The sequence below is a fragment of the Oncorhynchus kisutch genome, unplaced genomic scaffold, assembly GCF_002021735.2.
Source record: "Oncorhynchus kisutch isolate 150728-3 unplaced genomic scaffold, Okis_V2 Okis03b-Okis08b_hom, whole genome shotgun sequence".
NCBI lineage: Eukaryota > Metazoa > Chordata > Actinopteri > Salmoniformes > Salmonidae > Oncorhynchus > Oncorhynchus kisutch.
This window is the reverse complement of record NW_022261980.1, coordinates 8280921-8303083: the sequence shown is the minus strand read 5'-3', so window position 1 is coordinate 8303083 and position 22163 is coordinate 8280921. Positions and strand designations below refer to the sequence as shown.

The window sequence follows — 22163 nt, the reverse complement described above, 5'->3', positions numbered from 1 at the left end:
TGTATAACATTACCTTAGACATCACCATAGTGATGTTACTGTATAACATTACCTTAGACATCACCATAGTGATGTTACTGTATAACATTACCTTAGACATCACCATAGTGATGTTACTGTATAATATTACCTTAGACATCACCATAGTGATGTTACTGTATAACATTACCTTAGACATCACCATAGTGATGTTACTGTATAACATTACCTTAGACATCACCATAGTGATGTTACTGTATAACATTACCTTAGACATCACCATAGTGATGTTACTGTATAACATTACCTTAGACATCACCATAGTGATGTTACTGTATAACATTACCTTAGACATCACCATAGTGATGTTACTGTATAACATTACCTTAGACATCACCATAGTGATGTTACTCTATAACATTACCTTAGACATCACCATAGTGATATTACTGTGTAACATTACCTTAAACATCACCATAGTGATGTTACCGAATAACATTACCTTAAACATCACCATAGTGATGTTACTGTATAACATTACCTTAGACATCACCATAGTGATGTTACTGTATAACATTACCTTAGACATCACCATAGTGATGTTACTGTATACATTACCTTAGACATCACCATAGTGATGTTACTGTATAACATTACCTTAGACATCACCATAGTGATGTTACTGTATAACATTACCTTAGACATCACCATAGTGATGTTACTGTATAACATTACCTTAGACATCACCATAGTGATGTTACTGTATAACATTACCTTAGACATCACCATAGTGATGTTACTGTATAACATTACCTTAGACATCACCATAGTGATGTTACTGTATAACATTACCTTAGACATCACCATAGTGATGTTACTGTATAACATTACCATAGTGATGTTACTGTATAACATTACCTTAGACATCACTATAGTGATGTTACTGTATAACATTACCTTAGACATCACCATAGTCCTGTTACTGTATAACATTACCTTAGACATCACCATAGTGATGTTACTGTATAACATTACCGTAGACATCATGTTTAACATTACTCTTTCCATAGATTTTTTATACACGATTTTTCACTCAGAAAAAGAGCAACAACATTACTGAATGAAAGCTAAGATGTGGCTGAGCAAACAAACCCAAACCCTTGGTCTCTGTCTGTAAGGGTCGTCCCCCGGTGAGTCTGTCACTTACCAAGGCCTTTCTGTGGGGCAGGGGAGCGGAACTCCATGAGATACTGCAGGTATGGCTTCTCTGTGGTGATCTCATAGTAACGGATGTTGCCATCGCCCTGTGAATGGAATGGATGTATTTGTTAACTATCTGACCCAGATGTCTTCCTATACATGTACATATATGTTTTACCCTCACTGTTCCTGACAGGGGTTGATGATGAAACAGAAAGGGAATACCAGCATTGAATCAGGGAAATACTATTTAAGAATCTTTTTGGTTAACGAGTTAACGGTTTGGATACACTATGGTCTCACATCTACTTAAACCAATCAAATGACGTCTCACATCTACCTAAACCAATCAAATGACGTCTCACATCTACCTAAACCAATCAAATGACGTCTCACATCTACCTAAACCAATCAAATGACGTCTCACATCTACTTAAACCAATCAAATGACGTCTCACATTTACCTAAACCAATCAAATGACGTCTCACATCTACCTAAACCAATCAAATGACTAATTTGTCTTTTAAAAAAGATCCACTACATGAGTCCACACTCATGTTCACAGTGTTCATTGTGTTGTGTAAGGGGCAGTGCTCACCTTTCCTGCCAGGTACAGCATGTGTGTGTCTGCATCATAGAAAGGAAACAGCAGCCCTGAGAGACCGTCTATCTCCTCTTCTACCATGGGCATAGACAGGTCCTCCTGTGGGACAACACACACACACACACACACACACACACACACACACACACACACACACACACACACACACACACACACACACACACACACACACACACACACACACACACACACACACAGGTATCAGACATTGGTCATGAACACACACACTTGACGACACACACAATCCTTAATTGAGGATATACACACAAGTGCAGTTGCACATATACACACTCACACTCACACGCACGCACACACACACACACACACACACACACACACACACACACACACACACACACACACACACACACACACACACACACACACACACACACACACACACACACACACACACACACACACACACACACACACACACACACAGGGATCAGACATTGTTCATGAACACACACACTTGAGGACACACACAATCCTTAATTGAGGATATACACACAAGTGCAGTTGCACATATACACACTCACACGCACGCACACACACACACACGCAGACGCGCACGCACGCACGCACACACACACACACACACACACACACACACACACACACACACACACACACACACACACACACACACACACACACACACACACACACACACACACACACACACAAGGGGAAACATTCAGCCCCACATCCCAGCAGGGGGTCCCCGGCTGCCTCACCTGATCCCACAGTGCAATCTGTCTGGTGTTCCACCGGGACACACCTGTCGTCAGCAGCCTCTTCATGTTGCCCAGAAACACCACTCTGTTCACCCTGTGGTTCTTACAGCTGGCGTGCTGGTGGGGAACAATCACACAGAGACTCTACTGTAATGGGGCATTATATTCACTCTAAATGTGGGGAACAATCACACAGGGACTCTACTGTAATGGGGCATTATATTCACTCTAAATGTGGAGAACAATCACACAGAGACTACTGTAATGGGGCATTATTTTCACTCTAAATGTGGGGAACAAACACACAGAGACTACTGTAATGGGGCATTATATTCACACTAAATGTGGGGAACAAACACACAGAGACTCTACTGTAATGGGGCATTATATTCACTCGTTTATATGTACTCTGTAAAGGAGGTAAATAGTGAAACTTTCTCTGCTCGCTGTAAGACTGACCTGTAAGACTCTCCCGGAGCGCGGCTCGATGACGCGCAGCTTCTTGTCTTTACAGCTGGTGGCCAGCAGGCTGCCGTCTGTGTTGAAGGACATACACACGATGACGTCAGAGTGACAGTCGATCATCTTCACCGGCTCACCTATCTCCAGGTTCCAGATCAGGATCTGGATGGGACGGGCAGGGAATCATATCAACTGTCAGTTCTGATCTGATCTTAGATCAGTTCTGATCTTTGAAGAAAAGGGAGTGAAATAGGGAAAGACTTCCCCTGAACTCCAATAAAAACACATTTTATTTTAGTTTGTACTTTTACAAATAGTTTTGTGACGTTGTGCTATGGTGTGCACTAATGAATGTGACCCTGTTGTGTATACCTTACAGTAGTAGCCAGTGATCTGTAATGATACCTTGCAGTCGTAGCCAGTGATCTGTAATGATACCTTACAGTAGTAGCCAGTGATCTGTGATGATACCTTACAGTAGTAGCCAGTGATCTGTGATGATACCTTACAGTCGTAGCCAGTGATCTGTGATGATACCTTACAGTCGTAGCCAGTGATCTGTGATGATACCTTACAGTAGTAGCCAGTGATCTGTAATGATACCTTACAGTCGTAGCCAGTGATCTGTGATGATACCTTACAGTCGTAGCCAGTGATCTGTAATGATACCTTACAGTCGTAGCCAGTGATCTGTAATGATACCTTACAGTCGTAGCCAGTGATCTGTAATAATACCTTACAGTCGTAGCCAGTGATCTGTGATAATACCTTATAGTCATAGCCAGCACTGAAGAGGATTCCACTGCTGGTGGGATGCCACTCGATGAGGCCCACACGCCTGCTGTGTCCATACAGCTCCATCATGGCCTCTGTCATATTCCGCCTCAGCCCTCCCTCTGGGATCTCCCATATTCGTACCTGGCACACACACACACACACACACACACACACACACACACACACACACACACACACACACACACACACACACACACACACACACACACACACACACACGCACGCACGCACGAACACACACACACACACACACACACACACACACACACACACACACACACACACACACACACACACACACACACACACACACACACACACACACACACACACACACACACACACACACACACATGCACATGCAAAGTTAAAGCTTTGTCACAAATGGTTCTTCCAAATGGACAATGACCCTAAGCAGACTAACAAAGTTGTGGCAAAATGGCTAAAGGACAACAGAGTCAAGGTATTGGAGTGGCCATCACAAAGCCCTGACCTCAATCCTATAGAAAATGTGTGGGCAGAACTGAAAAGGCGTGTGCGAGCAAGGAGGCCTACAAATCTGACTCAGTTACACCAGCTCTGTCAGGAGGGATGGGCCAAAAGTCACCCAACTTATTGTGGGAAGCTTGTGGAAGGCTACCCAAAAAGTTTGACCCAAGTTAAACAATTTAAAGGCAATGCTACCAAATACTAATTGAGTGTATGTAAACTTCTAACCCCCTGGAAATGTGATGAAAGAAATAAAAGCTGAAATAAATCATTCTCTCTACTATTATTCTGACATTTCACATTCTTAAAATAAAGTGGTGATCCTAACTGACATCAGGCAGGGAATTTTTACGAGGATTAAATGTCAGGAATTGTGAAAAACTGAGTTTAAATGTATTTGGCTAAGGTGTACGTTAACTTACGACTTCAACTGTAGCTGCACAGTCAATGAGTCAGCAGAAACAGCAGTTTACTGTGTGTGTGTGTGCACTCACAGAGGAATCTTCAGAGCAGGAAGCTATGATGTTTTCAAAGAAGGGATTCCATTTGATGTCCAGGACATTGCCTTGGTGGCCACACACTTTGGGGTGGTGGGGGTCGATGCGACCCGCCTGAAACGGAAGGACAAACATACTGATCATATATTGAGGAAAGAACAGATATCAATGGCTTTCTATCACCATTACTGATATGTACATGACTGTGTATTTTCCAAATGATGACATCACACATATAGGCCAATATGTCAAGGTCATTTTTTAAAATATCTTTATTTAACTAGGCAAGTCAGTTAAGAACAAATCCTTATTTACAATGACGGCCTACCCTGGCCAAATCCAGACAACACTGGGCCAATTGTGTACTACCCAATGGGACTCCCAATCACAGCCAGTTGTGATACAGCCTGGAATTGAACAAGGGTCTGTAGTGATTCCTCTTGCACTGAGATGCAGTGCCTTAGACTGTTGCGCCAATCGGGAGCCCTCAGAGGGCACCACTGAGTAACACCAGCCATGTAAACAGTTAACACAACCCTACATATGTCAAGGTCAGAGGTCACCACTTAGTAACACTAGCCATGTAAACAGTTAACACAACCCTGTAACAATGTGTACGTGTACTGATGCTGTAACAATGTGTACGTGTACTGATGCTGTAACAAAGTGTACGTGTACTGATGCTGTAACAAAGTGTACGTGTACTGATGCTGTAACAAAGTGTACGTGTACTGATGCTGTAACAATGTGTACGTGTACTGATGCTGTAACAATGTGTACGTGTACTGATGCTGTAACAATGTGTACGTGTACTGATGCTGTAACAATGTGTACGTGTACTGATGCTGTAACAAAGTGTACGTGTACTGATGCTGTAACAAAGTGTACGTGTACTGATGCTGTAACAATGTGTACGTGTACTGATGCTGTAACAATGTGTACGTGTACTGATGCTGTAACAATGTGTACGTGTACTGATGCTGTAACAATGTGTACGTGTACTGATGCTGTAACAATGTGTACGTGTACTGATGCTGTAACACTGTTTCACAGCTGATCCTTCAATCACCAAACAAACTCAACACTTGGCTGTTAAAGTCAATCAACATGAACACAATGCAGCCGAGAAATACACATTGAAGAAATAACATCATTTCCTTTGTTTTGAAGAACCAGGGACAACCAAAGGATTGTTATTGCAATGTGCCTCTACGTCCACAGGGAGGCGCTGGATTAGCAGACTTGGATGGATCATGGCTGAGACCTCTCCATGTTGGTCATGATGTCATGAATGTTTGATGTCACTTCAATCCACTGACCTCCTTCTTATTTCCTCAGAGACATATGGCTGAGAGCTTCAGGCCATGCCTGAGTGGAACTGGCTGTGTGTGTGTGTGTGTGTGTGTGTGTGTGTGTGTGTGTGTGTGTGTGTGTGTGTGTGTGTGTGTGTGCGTGCATTTTTATTGTCACGTTCTGACCTTTATTTCCTTTGTTTTGTCATTATTTAGTATGGTCAGGGCGTGAGTTGGGGCAGTCTATGTTTGTTTTTCTATGATTTGGTTATTTCTATGTTTCGGCCTAGTATTGTTCTCAATCAGAGGCAGGTGTCATTAGTTGTCTCTGATTGAGAATCATACTTAGGTAGCCTGGGTTTCACTGTGTGTTTGTGGGTGATTGTTCCTGTCTCTGTGTTTGCACCAGATAGGGCTGTTTTGTTTTATTAGTTTGTTCATGTGTAGAGTCTTTATAAATGAAACATGAATAGAAACCCCGCTGCATTTTGGTCCGCCTCTCCTTCAAGTCAAGAAAACCGTTACATATATATTTATATATACAGTGCATTCAGAAAGTATTCAGACCACTTGACTTTTTCCACATTTTGTTACGTTACAGCCTTATTCTAAAATTGATTACATTTTTCCCCCTCGTCAATCTACACACAATACCCCATAATGACATAACAAAAACAGTTTTTTACACATTTTTGCAAATGTACTAAAAATACAAATCTTAAATATCACATTTACATAAGTATTCAGATCCTTACACAGTCCCTTGTTGAAGCACCTTCTCGAAGCCACTCCTGCATTGTCTTGGCTGTGTGCTTAGGGTCGTTGTCCTGTTGGAAGGTGAACCTTCACCCCAATTTGAGGTCCTGAGGGCTTTGGAGCAGGTTTTCATCAAGGATCTCTCTGTATGTTGCTCCGTTCATCTTTCCCTCAATGCCGACTAGTCTCCCAGTCCCTGCCACCGACAAAACATCGCCACAGTATGATGCTGCCACCACCATGCTTCACCGTAGGGATGGTGCCAGGTTTCCTCCAGACGTGACCCTTGGCATTCAGGTCAAAGAGTTCAATCTTGGTTTTAGCAGACCAGAGAATCTTGTTTCTCATGGTCTGAGAGCCTTTTGGCAACCTCCAAGAGGGCTGTTATGTGCCTTTTACTGAGGAGTGGCTTCCGTCTGGCCACTCTACTACAAAAGCCTGATCGCTGCCAAAGGTGCTTCAACAAAGTGCTGAGTAAAGGGTCTGAATACTTATGTAAATGTGATATTTCAGTTTTCCATTTCTAATACATTTGAAAACATTTTTAAAAAGCAGTTTTTTCTATGTCATTATGGTGCATTGTGTATAATTGTAGAAGTAATTTTTGTATTTTTTTAATCAATTTTAGAATAAGGCTGTAACGTAACAAAATGTGGAAAAAGTCAAGGGGTCTGAATACTTTCCGAATGCACTGTACATCCTGTATTTGTGTGTGTGTGTGTGTGTGTGTGTGTGTGTGTGTGTGTGTGTGTGTGTGTGTGTGTGTGTGTGTGTGTGTGTGTGTGTGTGTGTGTGTGTGACAAACCAACGGCAGGATTCATAACTTGGAGTATCCTTTTCATGGCAGAACAGATTTACAGCTAAAGTCCCTTCCCAGGCTTTTCAGAAAAAGAGTCCAATCTCGACAGCTTCCCAACAGTACAACTTTACCAACTATTCTCAATTAGTGTGTAATTTACTACTGTAGACTTTCTTCCAGAGATGTCTTCTATTAGCTGAACTCATCATCTCCTGTTTGATTTCCCATAGGTCCTCAATACTCAACAGACATGTCAGATGTCAGTTTTAATCAGAAATATTCATTACTCATTAGCTGAGGGAAAGTGGGCGACACATCTGATCAAATATTAAAACAAAGCCTGATATCATCTTGTAGAAGCATGTTGGGCATCAGTGTAAATCTTACAGGATTATGCCATTATTAAATCTGTTATGGAATTCGAAGTCTTTGAATATGAATAAATAGAGAACAAAGGGAGGGCACCAGGCTGATGCCAGGGTGAATCTGGATCACAATTCTGAGATGGTGTGAATGAGCCCTTGGGTTGAACCAGGTCCTCTGGGCATTCAGTGCACTGGTTGGTTCCCTTTAAGGGTTAAAGACAAAACACTTCCAATTACAGACATTCTCATGATGTCATCTGGCAACAGCCACACAACACATTATCACCAGAGACTCTCTAACACAGGACTGTTATACCCTGCTGTGTTCACCAGAGACTCTCTAACACAGGACTGTTATAACCTGCTGTGTTCACCAGAGACTCTCTAACACAGGACTGTTATAACCTGCTGTGTTCACCAGAGACTCTCTAACACAGGACTGTTATACCCTGCTGTGTTGACCAGAGACTCTCTAACACAGGGCTGTTATAACCTGCTGTGTTCACCAGAGACTCTCTAACACAGGACTGTTATAACCTGCTGTGTTCACCAGAGACTCTCTAACACAGGACTGTTATAACCTGCGTGTTCACCAGGGGCGGCAGCGTAGCCTAGTGGTTAGAGCGTTGGACTAGTAACCGGAAGGTTGCGAGTTCAAACCCCCAAGCTGACAAGGTACAAATCTGTCGTTCTGCCCCTGAACAGGCAGTTAACCCACTGTTCCCAGGCCGTCATTGAAAATAAGAATGTGTTCTTAACTGACTTGCCTGGTTAAATAAAGGTAAAATAAAATTTTAAAAAAGAGACTCTCTAACACAGGGCTGTTATAACCTGCTGTGTTTACCAGAGACTCTCTAACACAGGACTGTTATACTCTGCTTTGTTCACACTTAGACACACAGAAGCTCTACACACTGAGAGGGAAAGAAATGCACACACACAAACACACCATTACTTGATAAGTACATTCTCTTTGTACATGTTTACATCATATCTGTAGAACTAATACCTCAGATTCACCTGAAGGTTACATCATATCTGTAGAACTAATACCTCAGATTCACCTGGTTACATCATATCTGTAGAACTAATACCTCAGATTCACCTGAAGGTTACATCATATCTGTAGAACTAATACCTCAGATTCACCTGGTTACATCATATCTGTAGAACTAATACCTCAGATTCACCTGAAGGTTACATCATATCTGTAGAACTATTACCTCAGATTCACCTGGTTACATCATATCTGTAGAACTAATACCTCAGATTCACCTGGTTACATCATATCTGTAGAACTAATACCTCAGTTTCACCTGGTTACATCATATCTGTAGAACTAATACCTCAGATTCACCTGGTTACATCATATCTGTAGAACTAATACCTCAGATTCACCTGGGGGTTACATCATATCTGTAGAACTAATACCTCAGATTCACCTGGGGGTTACATCATATCTATAGAACTAATACCTCAGATTCACCTGGTTACATCATATCTGTAGAACTAATACCTCAGATTCACCTGGGGGTTACATCATATCTGTAGAACTAATACCTCAGATTCACCTGGGGGTTACATCATATCTGTAGAACTAATACCTCAGATTCACCTGAAGGTTACATCATATCTGTAGAACTAATACCTCAGATTCACCTGGGGGTTACATCATATCTGTAGAACTAATACCTCAGATTCACCTGGTTACATCATATCTGTAGAACTAATACCTCAGTTTCACCTGGTTACATCATATCTGTAGAACTAATACCTCAGATTCACCTGGTTACATCATATCTGTAGAACTAATACCTCAGTTTCACCTGAAGGTTACATCATATCTGTAGAACTAATACCTCAGATTCAGAAGGTTACATCATATCTGTAGAACTAATACCTCAGATTCACCTGAAGGTTACATCATATCTGTAGAACTAATACCTCAGATTCACCTGGGGGTTACATCATATCTGTAGAACTAATACCTCAGATTCAGAAGGTTACATAATAGTTGACAACTCAACCAAATGTAAATCAAAAGTAGCCGTTGAAATGACATCTGTGCTCAGTGGGATCTCTCTCTCCACAACGCCTGAATCTACCCAGCATGGCAGTGGGGGTGGATTTTCCCGTGGTTAAACTGTGACTGGTGACATCATTTTGCCTACCATACTTCTTCTACTCATGTTTTTCCCTTCTTCCCTGTATGAGAGTCATATCCTCTGTATGCTATTTCCATTCCACTACTCCAGCCCTACTGACATATTTGATTTGATTTATTTGATTTCACTTTTATTTAACCAGGTAGGCAAGTTGAGAACAAGTTCTCATTTACAACTGCGACCTGGCCAAGATAAAGCAAAGCAGTTCAACACATACAACAACAGAGAGTTACACATGGAGTAAAACAAACATACAGTCAATAATAATACAGTAGAAAAATAAGTCTATATATATATTTTTTAATTTTACCATTATTTAACCAGGCAAGTCAGTAAAGAACACATTCTTATTTTCAATGACGGCCTAGGAACAGTGGGTTAACTGCCTGTTCAGGGGCAGAACGACAGATTTGTACCTTGTCAGCTCGGGGGTTTGAACTCACAACCTTCCGGTTACTAGTCCAACGCTCTAACCACTAGGCTACCCTGCCGCCCCATATACAATGTGAGTAAATGAGGTGAGATAAGGGAGGTAAAGGCAATAAAAAGGCCATGGTGGCAAAGTAAATACAATATAGCAAGTAAAACACTGGAATGGTAGATTTGACAGTAGGTGAATGTGCAAAGTAGAAAGACTGGATTGTATAGCATTTGTGAATTTGTGTATTTATTTATAATAATGTGTAGTATATCATAAAACAAGGCAGAGTTCAGGTGATGCACACAATATTGCTCCTGTGTGTCTGTGTGTAATGCTGTGAACATATTCATAGACTCAAAATCAAAACCAGATTTGCAAGCCAATGAATAACAGCTAACAAATGCTATTACAACCATAACACTGCATTTTCAGACAGGTGTTGTGGAGAGATTGTGTATCAAACAGGTGGTTGTTTAGTTTTTCTTCTTAGCCAGCTTAACAATTAGATGACATTACCTTAGTCAATAACCAGAATGAATGTTGACTGAATTATTTGTTTTCTGCTTTTTAACAAAAGACAGGACCTGTTCCAACAGAAGAAGGCTATTTTAATTCTACATTCTTAACTTAACTATTTCTTAACTCTTCTTTGAAAAGATATAGTAGCTTTTTGTAAATTCAGATACCCAGATATTTATAAGCATGGACACGATCAATGAGGGCACCGTCCAAAGTAGGTATGCATTAATCATCAGATACATTTTTACATGATTTGGAAAATAACATATACTTGTTTTTACCTGCATTAAGTAACCATTTCAGTTCAACAAAAGCGTTCTGCAGGGCAATAAAGACAGATTAAAGCTCTGATAGAGTCTAGTCAGCTGTGGGGGGAATAGCATGCACCACAGTGTCATCTGCATACAGGTGACATTTTTTCTCTCTCCAGATAAACCAATATTGTTAATGTAAATAGTGAAAAGAACAGGACCGAGAATCAATCCCTGTGGGACTCTATGTTAAATCCAGAAAACCTGATTTAACACCATCAGTAAACACACACTGTATTCTGTCCTTTAACATAGTTTCAAACCAGCCTGGTCATGATCAATTGATGAAAGCCTTTGAATAAATAATGCGCAATCCACAGTGTTGAAGGCTTTAGACAGGTCAAAAAAAAGGTCTGCACAATGTGTTTTCTCATCCAAACAATTAAAGACATAATTTAAAACCAAAGAAGTATCAGAGATGGTGCTATGACCTGGTCTGGAACCTGACTGGTGTACATTTAGAATACATTTCATTGTTGTAAAAGATCTAAACTGAGTATTTACCAAGGATTCTAGAATCTTTGCTGGGCAATAGAGTTTGGAAATGGGACTATAATTATTTATCATACGGGACAACACTTTTGTGAAGGGGGAGTATATGAGCCGCCTTTCAGACCCTGTGGATGGTACTAGAAATAAATGTAGGGTTAAAAATATGTGTTGAAGATTCTGTAATCAGACGAGCAGAAAGCTGCTTCGAGGAGGGCTGGGAAAGTAGCCCAAGTAGCATGGGAAAGTAGGCCAAGTAGCATGGGAAAGTAGCCCAAGTAGCATGGGAAAGTAGCCCAAGTAGCATGGGAAAGTAGCCCAGGTCTTACACCGAAACACATGAGCCAATTATGAGGCAATGGAACAGATAAAAGCCATGAGCTCAGCCAGATGAATGACAACACAGTAAGCTGAATGACTGGATACCCATGACAAAAGAGCCATTGATGCCTGATCCAAGTGAAAGCTGTAGAATGCTTTGGGACCATGACAGGGACAGGGTGGGGCATTCTGGGTAGTGTAGTATAACTTGGCATGAGGTGGAAAGAGAGGGACCATGACAGGGACAGGGTGGGGCATTCTGGGTAGTGTAGTATAACTTGGCATGAGGTGGAAAGAGAGGGACCATGACAGGGACAGGGTGGGGCATTCTGGGTAGTGTAGTATAACTTGGCATGAGGTGGAAAGAGAGGGACCATGACAGGGACAGGGTGGGGCATTCTGGGTAGTGTAGTATAACTTGGCATGAGGTGGAAAGAGAGGGACCATGACAGGGACAGGGTGGGGCATTCTAGGTAGTGTAGTATAACTTGGCATGAGGTGGAAAGAGAGGGACCATGACAGGGACAGGGTGGGGCATTCTGGGTAGTGTAGTATAACTTGGCATGAGGTGGAAAAAGAGGGACCATGACAGGGACAGGGTGGGACATTCTGGGTAGTGTAGTATAACTTGGCATGAGGTGGAAAGAGAGGGACCATGACAGGGACAGGGTGGGACATTCTGGGTAGTGTAGTATAACTTGGCATGAGGTGGAAAGAGAGGGACCATGGCAGGGACAGGGTGGGACATTCTGGGTAGTGTAGTATAACTTGGCATGAGGTGGAAAGAGAGGGACCATGACAGGGACAGGGTGGGACATTCTGGGTAGTGTAGTATAACTTGGCATGAGGTGGAAAGAGAGGGACCATGACAGGGACAGGGTGGGGCATTCTAGGTAGTGTAGTATAACTTGGCATGAGGTGGAAAGAGAGGGACCATGACAGGGACAGGGTGGGGCATTCTAGGTAGTGTAGTATAACTTGGCATGAGGTGGAAAGAGAGGGACCATGACAGGGACAGGGTGGGACATTCTGGGTAGTGTAGTATAACTTGGCATGAGGTGGAAAGAGAGGGACCATGGCAGGGACAGGGTGGGACATTCTGGGTAGTGTAGTATAACTTGGCATGAGGTGGAAAGAGAGGAACCATGGCAGGGACAGGGTGGGACATTCTGGGTAGTGTAGTATAACTTGGCATGAGGTGGAAAGAGAGGGACCATGACAATAAAGAATGGAAGATCTTGGAGGAGAGCGGTCTTGTTCACAGCTTGTCCCATCAAAGACCATCGTTGATGGAACTAACAACTAGCGGCAATGAGAAATCCCTCATAACTGCCAATATGGTATTAATACGGTATATCTGCAACATTTTAATGGAGTGGCTTTCATATTTCACCATATTTCACTTGGTGAAAATGCAGAAACTGATGTATCAATGCCTTGTTCTCTCCTATTCAATAAATACATGTAGCTGTCAAATACTAGAGCAGAAAATTCCCCACAGTGGTTTTCCATTATAGTGTGTGTCCCACCCTTTTCAATCCTATAACTGCTTTTCCTAATTAGAATATTGGTTATGCAGAGATGTATTTTTACACCCTGTACCAGCTGCAAATCTCCTTCTTGTACCCTGGTTTGGACTCTATTCTATTACTTCAAATGAAACAACATTGGCAGGGTAGCCTAGTGGTTTGAGCATTGGGCTAGTAACTGAAAGGTTGCAACTTCAAATCCTCTGAGCTGACAAGGTACAAATATGTTGTTCTACCACTGAACAAGGCAGTTAACCCACTGTTCCTAGGCCCTAATTGATATTAAGAATTTGTTCTTAATGTTTTGTCGTGCGATCGATAAACTTACACAAAGGTTTGGATTGCTTTCGCTGTAAAGTATCATTTCAAAATCTGACACGACAGGTGGATTAACAAAAGGCTAAGCTGTGTTTTCCTATATTGCACTTGTGATTTCATGAATATAAATATTTGTAGTAATATTTATTGAATGTAGCGCTATGCTATCCAGCGGTTGTTGATGACACTTATCCTGATAGGGGGATTGCAGCCATAACAAGTTAACAAATTTACAGACTTTCAGCATGCTTAAAGAGAAGGGAAGTACATGTTGAGTGCCCTGACAAACTACCGATGATTGGTTGAAGGAAACTGATAAGAATAGTGTCAGCTGTATTGTTAAAGTTCATTGGAGCCTTTTGATATTATTGACCATAACCTTTTGACATTTTTAAACAAAAACGACACTACCGTTGAAAAGTTTGGGGTCACTCAGAAATGTCCTAGTTTTCCATGAAAACATGCATGAAATAAGTTGCAAAAGGAATAGGAAATATAGTCAAGATGTTGACAAGGTTACTGTTCCTAGGCCCTAATTGATATTAAGAATTTGTTCTTAACTGACTTGCCTGGTAAAATAAAAAACATAAATGGAGGAAATGTCAAATGTAACTGCTTCAGTTGATTGGAGCATAGTGCTTGCCACACCACACATAGTGCTTGCCACACCACACATAGTGCTTGCCACACCACACATAGTGCTTGCCACACCACACATAGTGCTTGCCACACCACACATAGTGCTTGCCACACCACCACATATGTGTGGTGTGGCAAACACTATGTGTGGTGTGGAAAGCACTATGTGTGGTGTGGCAAGCACTATGTGTGGTGTGGCAAGCACTATGTGTGGTGTGGCAAGCACTATGTGTCCACACCACACATAGTGCTTGCCACACCACACATAGTGCTTGCCACACCACACATAGTGCTTGCCACACCACACATAGTGCTTTCCACACCACACATAGTGTTTGCCACACCACACATAGTGCTTGCCACACCACACATAGTGCTTGCCACACCACACATAGTGCTTGCCACACCACACATAGTGTTTGCCACACCACACATAGTGCTTGCCACACCACACATAGTGCTTGCCACACCACACATAGTGCTTGCCACACCACACATAGTGCTTGCCACACCACACATAGTGCTTGCCACACCACACATAGTGCTTGCCACACCACACATAGTGCTTGCCACACCACACATAGTGCTTGCCACACCACACATAGTGTACCACACATAGTGCTTGCCACACCACACATAGTGCTTGCCACACCACACATAGTGCTTGCCACACCACACATAGTGCTTGCCACACCACACATAGTGCTTGCCACACCACACATAGTGCTTGCCACACCACACATAGTGTTTGCCACACCACACATAGTGCTTGCCACACCACACATAGTGCTTGCCACACCACACATAGTGCTTGCCACACCACACATAGTGCTTGCCACACCACACATAGTGCTTGCCACACCACACATAGTGCTTGCCACACCACACATAGTGCTTGCCACACCACACATAGTGCTTGCCACACCACACATAGTGCTTGCCACACCACACATAGTGCTTGCCACACCACACATAGTGTTTGCCACACCACACATAGTGTTTGCCACACCACACATAGTGCTTGCCACACCACACATAGTGCTTGCCACACCACACATAGTGCTTGCCACACCACACATAGTGTTTGCCACACCACACATAGTGCTTGCCACACCACACATAGTGCTTGCCACACCACACATAGTGCTTGCCACACCACACATAGTGCTTGCCACACCACACATAGTGCTTGCCACACCACACATAGTGCTTGCCACACCACACATAGTGCTTGCCACACCACACATAGTGCTTGCCACACCACACATAGTGCTTGCCACACCACACATAGTGCTTGCCACACCACACATAGTGCTTGCCACACCACACATAGTGCTTGCCACACCACACATAGTGTTTGCCACACCACACATAGTGCTTGCCACACCACACATAGTGCTTGCCACACCACACATAGTGCTTGCCACACCACACATAGTGCTTGCCACACCACACATAGTGCTTGCCACACCACACATAGTGTTTGCCACACCACACATAGTGCTTGCCACACCACACATAGTGCTTGCCACACCACACATAGTGCTTGCCACACCACACATAGTGCTTGCCACACCACACATAGTGCTTGCCACACCACACATAGTGCTTGCCACACCACACATAGTGCTTGCCACACCACACATAGTGCTTGCCACACCACACATAGTGCGTGCCACACCAAAGCTGGGCTTTAAGTCACTCATGGAACATATACTGTATGTTAACAGAAAGTTGCTTTGGATAACAGCATCTTGCTGAATTACCATATCAAGACCTGAACTCTCTGCCCTCTGGTAACAGTTTGATTTGGCCTGCACTCTGGATAAAAGGCTTTGCAGCCAGAAGCAGTGGAAGTATCTTGGCAAAGTGTGTCTTGAGGAGACAGGACTCAGTAAATAGTAGTTGGTCTTTTATATCCCAGGGTGTAGATGGGTTTCATACTAAACAATGAGTGACATCATCTGTATACCCTGACAACAACGGATGCTACTCTAGAAAACATATTTATCCATTTAGACCAATAAGATTGGTGTTGATGAGTGATTTGGGATTTAGAGCCATTAGGCCTAATAACAGTTTTGATTCGTCTCAAAGAGAGGATGTGATTGAGACCCATCATCTACTTAAACGATGATGCCAGAGAGGCCGGTGTTGGGAGGATATATTGGCACGGGTGTTGTTAGGCCAGAGATGAAGTCGAGGTCCGCCAAACCGTGTCAATATATCCTCCAAACTCCTGCTTCAAGGGCATTACAACTGGTTACCAACATATTCAAACAATGATTAACATATTTTCATAAAAATATATTTTTTTATTAATTTATTCATACCATTTCATCCTTCCACGAGATATATCCCCAACACAAATCTAGGGTTGGTTCCCAAGCTGGCTGGTCTTTCATTCTATCGGTTTGGTTACCAGACCCAGTAGTTAGGTCTTTTTGTTCTAAATCTATGGACACGACACCAGTCGGTTGTTCTAAATGTTCTGTTGCCATGATGGCTGGCAACGTTCTTATCCATTGCTAGCTAGCCAACTTTGGCTAACACAGTCACATCAAACAGTGTAGCCAGAATAACAACAAAGTAGCTGCATTTGAGTTTGTTTAAGCTGTTTTCTTGTGATTGTTTTTGGGATACAACCATAACAATGAGCTAATGATGTGAGATTTCGCCTCACATAGAACATTTGCTCCGTCACCAGGGTACTGTTCACAATCACTTCAAACTGAAGCTGCATTTACAGAAAACGAGCTGCATTTACAGAAAACGAGCTGCATTTACAGAAAACGAGCTGCATATACAGAAAACGAGCTGCATTTACAGAAAACGAGCTGCATTTACAGAAAACGAGCTGCATTTACAGAAAACGAGCTGCATTTACAGAAAACGAGCTGCATTTACAGAAAACGAGCTGCATTTACAGAAAACGAGCTGCATTTACAGAAAACGAGCTGCATTTACAGAAAACGAGCTGCATTTCGTGTTTTTCTATTGACATTGACGTATACATCCATCAACATTTGTCTGATTCATGATTTCGACTGGCTAAGGAAAGCTGCCATCCTGTCTGTCTCGTCCCGACTCCTGACACGTTCACTACCATGGGACAGCTGGAGATCAAAATTCTATATTGAAACAATGTTGCAAATGTCAGAGAGACAGACAGCAAGGTTGTTACAGATCTCTGCTGTTGAAAACCAGATGCTCGTCTAAAAGACATGGGAGATAATGTCTAGATGCTTTTTATAGAGGAGATCAAGTTTTTAACTTCCCTGCCTGGGCAGATGAGACAGTGGATTGTCCAGTCAGATGGAACAGAGTAAATAGGCATTTTAACGTCATAGATTTAGCCGGTGGTAGTTACTGGAATAGACACCCGGCTGGAACGCGGTTTTAACCAATCAGCATCCAGGATTAGGCCCACCCGGTGTATAAGTAGTAAATATATATACAATCACACAACACAGTATTATCCTAACTCCATGTTAAACCTAAAGGTGTGTGTTCAAAGCTCTCCAGAAAAGGTTTGCTTTGTAGAACAGTAAAACATAAATATCATACGTCATCCAAATGTATTTCCAGTAATCATTGGAATCATTCATGAAAACCAGACTCCTCTTCAGGTAAAATCAACATTTTCCCTCCACAGTCCATACTTTTAAGGTCTTTGAAAGCTACACATTTTCCATTACAACAATGTCCTTCAGGATATTTAAGTGCAAGTCTGGCGTACCATTGTTAGCTACAATGTTGGATTTGGTATCTGGTTGAGGAGTATGGGGTTGGCACTGGTCTTTACAGGGTTAGGCTTAGGGTTGACACTGGTCTTTACAGGGTTAGGTTTAGGGTTGGCACTGGTCTTTACAGGGTTAGGTTTAGGGTTGACACTGGTCTTTACAGGGTTAGGCTTAGGGTTGGCACTGGTCTTTACAGGGTTAGGCTTAGGGTTGGCACTGGTCTTTACAGGGTTAGGTTTAGGGTTGACACTGGTCTTTACAGGGTTAGGCTTAGGGTTGGCACTGATCTTTACAGGGTTAGGCTTAGGGTTGGCACTGGTCTTTACAGGGTTAGGCTTAGGGTTGGCACTGGTCTTTACAGGGTTAGGTTTAGGGTTGACACTGGTCTTTACAGGGTTAGGCTTAGGGTTGACACTGGTCTTTACAGGGTTAGGCTTAGGGTTGACACTGGTCTTTACAGGGTTAGGTTTAGGGTTGGCACTGGTCTTTACAGGGTTATATTAGGAGTCAATCACACCGGACCACATGTGTGGTGATCGTTGTTACGTAAAATGGCTGCCGTGGCACCACCCAAATGGGCGCTACACATTGGTGTTGGAAGGGGTGAAACAATGTCATGTGCTTTGACTTTGAGAAAAGGACAACCTAAAGTGCAAAAATACAAATCATTCTCAGAGTAGATGTTTCAGAGAGATATGCAGCCCAGAGAACATAATGCCTCACTGTTGGCCTGCTGCCATGGTTACCTGGGAGACAGGGATAACGATAAAGGACCCTCCACCGGCACTCTCCGTGACGATGGCCAGGAACTTGGCATTGACGGCACAGAAGTGGTTGTCATGGACGTTCTTGGTGATGGGAATGCCGTCAAAGCAGTGCTCCCGGTTGGCCACTTTGCCGTAGACGTTTCGAAACTTGGAGCTTCGGTATGTCGGACGCCATGACATCTGATGGAGAAGAGATGGAGAGATATTAAGGAGGGAAGTTCAGAAAGGAGTTTCTGCAATACCAGCACTGGGCTGTATTGAAGGCACCAGTTAGTTGCTGTTTTATCATGTTGAATGTGCTGACATGGTGGTTTTCTGGTTACTGTATATGCTGGTCCATGTGAGCAGAAGGTCAGCTGTTTAGTTGACAGGTTAGTGGGCATTCATGGTTAATAGCTTAGATCAACCGGCTGGTTGAACATAATTGGATTATTTTAGATTTAGGGAAAAAACACAAAATGATCATACCACATTAGAGTATTAAAGGAAAACGCCACCCAAAAAGTATTTGGTATTTTGGTCCATTGTTAAAATAGCCCCAACATTTTTTGATTGTCAGCAATCAACTTTCAAAATATAGAAATCATCTCTGTGTGATGCATTTTGTATCATATGATGCAAAACACATCATCATATGGTGATGACTTCTGTATTTTGAAAGTTATATATCTTGACAAATTGATTGCTGACAAGCAAAACATTTTGGGATTATGTCAACAATGGACTAATGAAACAAATACCAAAATATTGTTTTTGGGTGGAATTCTCCTTTAACTTCGAGATTGCTGTTCCAAAATCCCCAGAGAAACCCCCATTAGTAAAGATAGTAAAGAGGAGTGTTGCTTTCTTCAAAATCCCTTCTGTCCACCCCTATAGTTCAGAGGAATTTTGTCAGTGCTGTCATGGCAATTCAAATCCCATGTTAGTCAGAGTGTGAAATGTTTGCAGTGTGGCAAATGTTCAACGCCACAAGAAAATATTTCACATAAAATAGCGAGTAAGTAAATAAAGGTAGACAAGAGCAGTCGCTCACAAGTGATTTGAGTCTGAAATCAGCAACTACTAACAAGGAGGCGGCTCCATGAAATGATTCCTTTGTGACACATATGTCCTGAGCTTGGACCCATGAAACCTTGCAAAACAGTAAGCCAGCCACTTCACTTCCCAGCGAGGGGAAGTGGTCGACTCCATCATAAAAACACTCAAACCACTACTTTTGTTTGTCGTTACCCACAAGCATGTACTGACCGAATTGCTGCCTTGCAGTGTGAGATACATCTACCTTCTGGGTCACACTAGACCTAATCACAGGTGTAGAGCTGGATGGCCCTTAGACACTGATCCAAGAACAGTTTTGAGGTTTGTCCCACTAACGATCGATGATACATCAGGGAGGGTGAATAGATCCTAGGTGTGGGTAAAGGGGAACGCCTGCTTGCAGACAGCGGCAGGCAGCCTAGTGGTTAGAGCGTTGGGCCAGTAACTGAAAGATTGCTGGATCGAATCCCTGAGTTGACAAGATAGAAATCTGTTGTTCTGCCCCTAAACAAGGCAGTTAACCCACTGGTAGGCTGTCATTGTAAATACGAATTTGTTCTTAACTGACTTGCCTGGTTAAATACATACATAGAAAAAAAACAGACAGGAAGTTCTTCTGGAAAGGAGATTTACGACACTGTCAGATCAGTGACAAGATGACATCACCACAGCCACAATTCAGCATTGTTCTGGGGTGGGAACAGTGCTGTGTGCAAATAGAGATGTCCCTGTTTCCATGCTGCCATGGTCTCTTCCTGTCCTACAGACTGCAGTCTACATCTGGTCTTCAGCCGGTGGAGACCAAGCGGTGCACACAATCCAGTAATCACTCCCATCCCACCCACAGGCAGACCAGTAATCACTCTCACCCATCCCACCCACAGGCAGACCAGTAATCACTCTCACCCATCCCACCCACAGGCAGACCAGTAATCACTCACTCCCATCCCACCCACAGGCAGACCAGTAATCCCTCTCACCCATCCCACCCACAGGCAGACCAGTAATCCCTCTCACCCATGCCACCCACAGGCAGACCAGTAATCCCTCTCACCCATCCCACCCACAGGCAGACCAGTAATCCCTCTCACCCATCCCACCCACAGGCAGACCAGTAATCACTCTCACCCATCCCACCCACAGGTAGACCAGTAATCCCTCTCACCCATCCCACCCACAGGCAGACCAGTAATCCCTCTCACCCATCCCACCCACAGGCAGACCAGTAATCCCTCTCACCCATGCCACCCACAGGCAGACCAGTAATCCCTCTCACCCATCCCACCCACAGGCAGACCAGTAATCCCTCTCACCCATCCCACCCACAGGCAGACCAGTAATCCTTCTCACCCATCCCACCCACAGGCAGACCAGTAATCACTCTCACCCATCCCACCCACGGGCAGGCCAGTAATCACTCTCACCCATGCCACCCACCGACAGACCAGTAATCACTCTCACCCATCCCACCCACCGACAGACCAGTAATCACTCTGTCGTGGAGGTGAAGGAGTGTGGCGCGGCATTGATATAGCTGAATCTCAACATGTCCACAGACAGACCAGTAATCACTCTGTCGTGGAGGTGAAGGAGTGTGGTGTGGCATTGATATAGCTGAATCTCAACATGTCCACAGACAGACCAGTAATCACTCTGTCGTGGAGGTGAAGGAGTGTGGTGTGGCATTGATATAGCTGAATCTCAACATGTCCACAGACAGACCAGTAATCACTCTGTCGTGGAGGTGAAGGAGTGTGGCGCGGCATTGATATAGCTGAATCTCAACATGTCCACAGACAGCCGCTGTCACAGCACTTTTTGTATGTAGATTCTCACCTCTGAGTGCTGTGGGAGTAACGAAATGGTACTCATTCCACTCACTGCACATCTCAATTCCTTT

General features: G+C 43.2%; 1 protein-coding gene across 2 annotated transcripts in view; it reads right to left on the bottom strand.

The window, feature by feature from the left end:
* Window positions 1-22163, bottom strand: part of LOC109879926 (coronin-2B) — a 90380-nt gene that overhangs the window by 7217 nt on the left and 61000 nt on the right. For both annotated transcript variants that reach the window (XM_031812934.1, XM_031812935.1), the window contains exons 2-8: window positions 19205-19405; window positions 4789-4905; window positions 3776-3925; window positions 3005-3169; window positions 2546-2662; window positions 1779-1883; window positions 1187-1283 (exon numbers count right to left, since the gene is read on the bottom strand). In XM_031812934.1, coding sequence (XP_031668794.1) covers window positions 1187-1283; window positions 1779-1883; window positions 2546-2662; window positions 3005-3169; window positions 3776-3925; window positions 4789-4905; window positions 19205-19405 — 952 coding nt within the window. The remainder of the gene's footprint in view (window positions 1-1186; window positions 1284-1778; window positions 1884-2545; window positions 2663-3004; window positions 3170-3775; window positions 3926-4788; window positions 4906-19204; window positions 19406-22163) is intronic.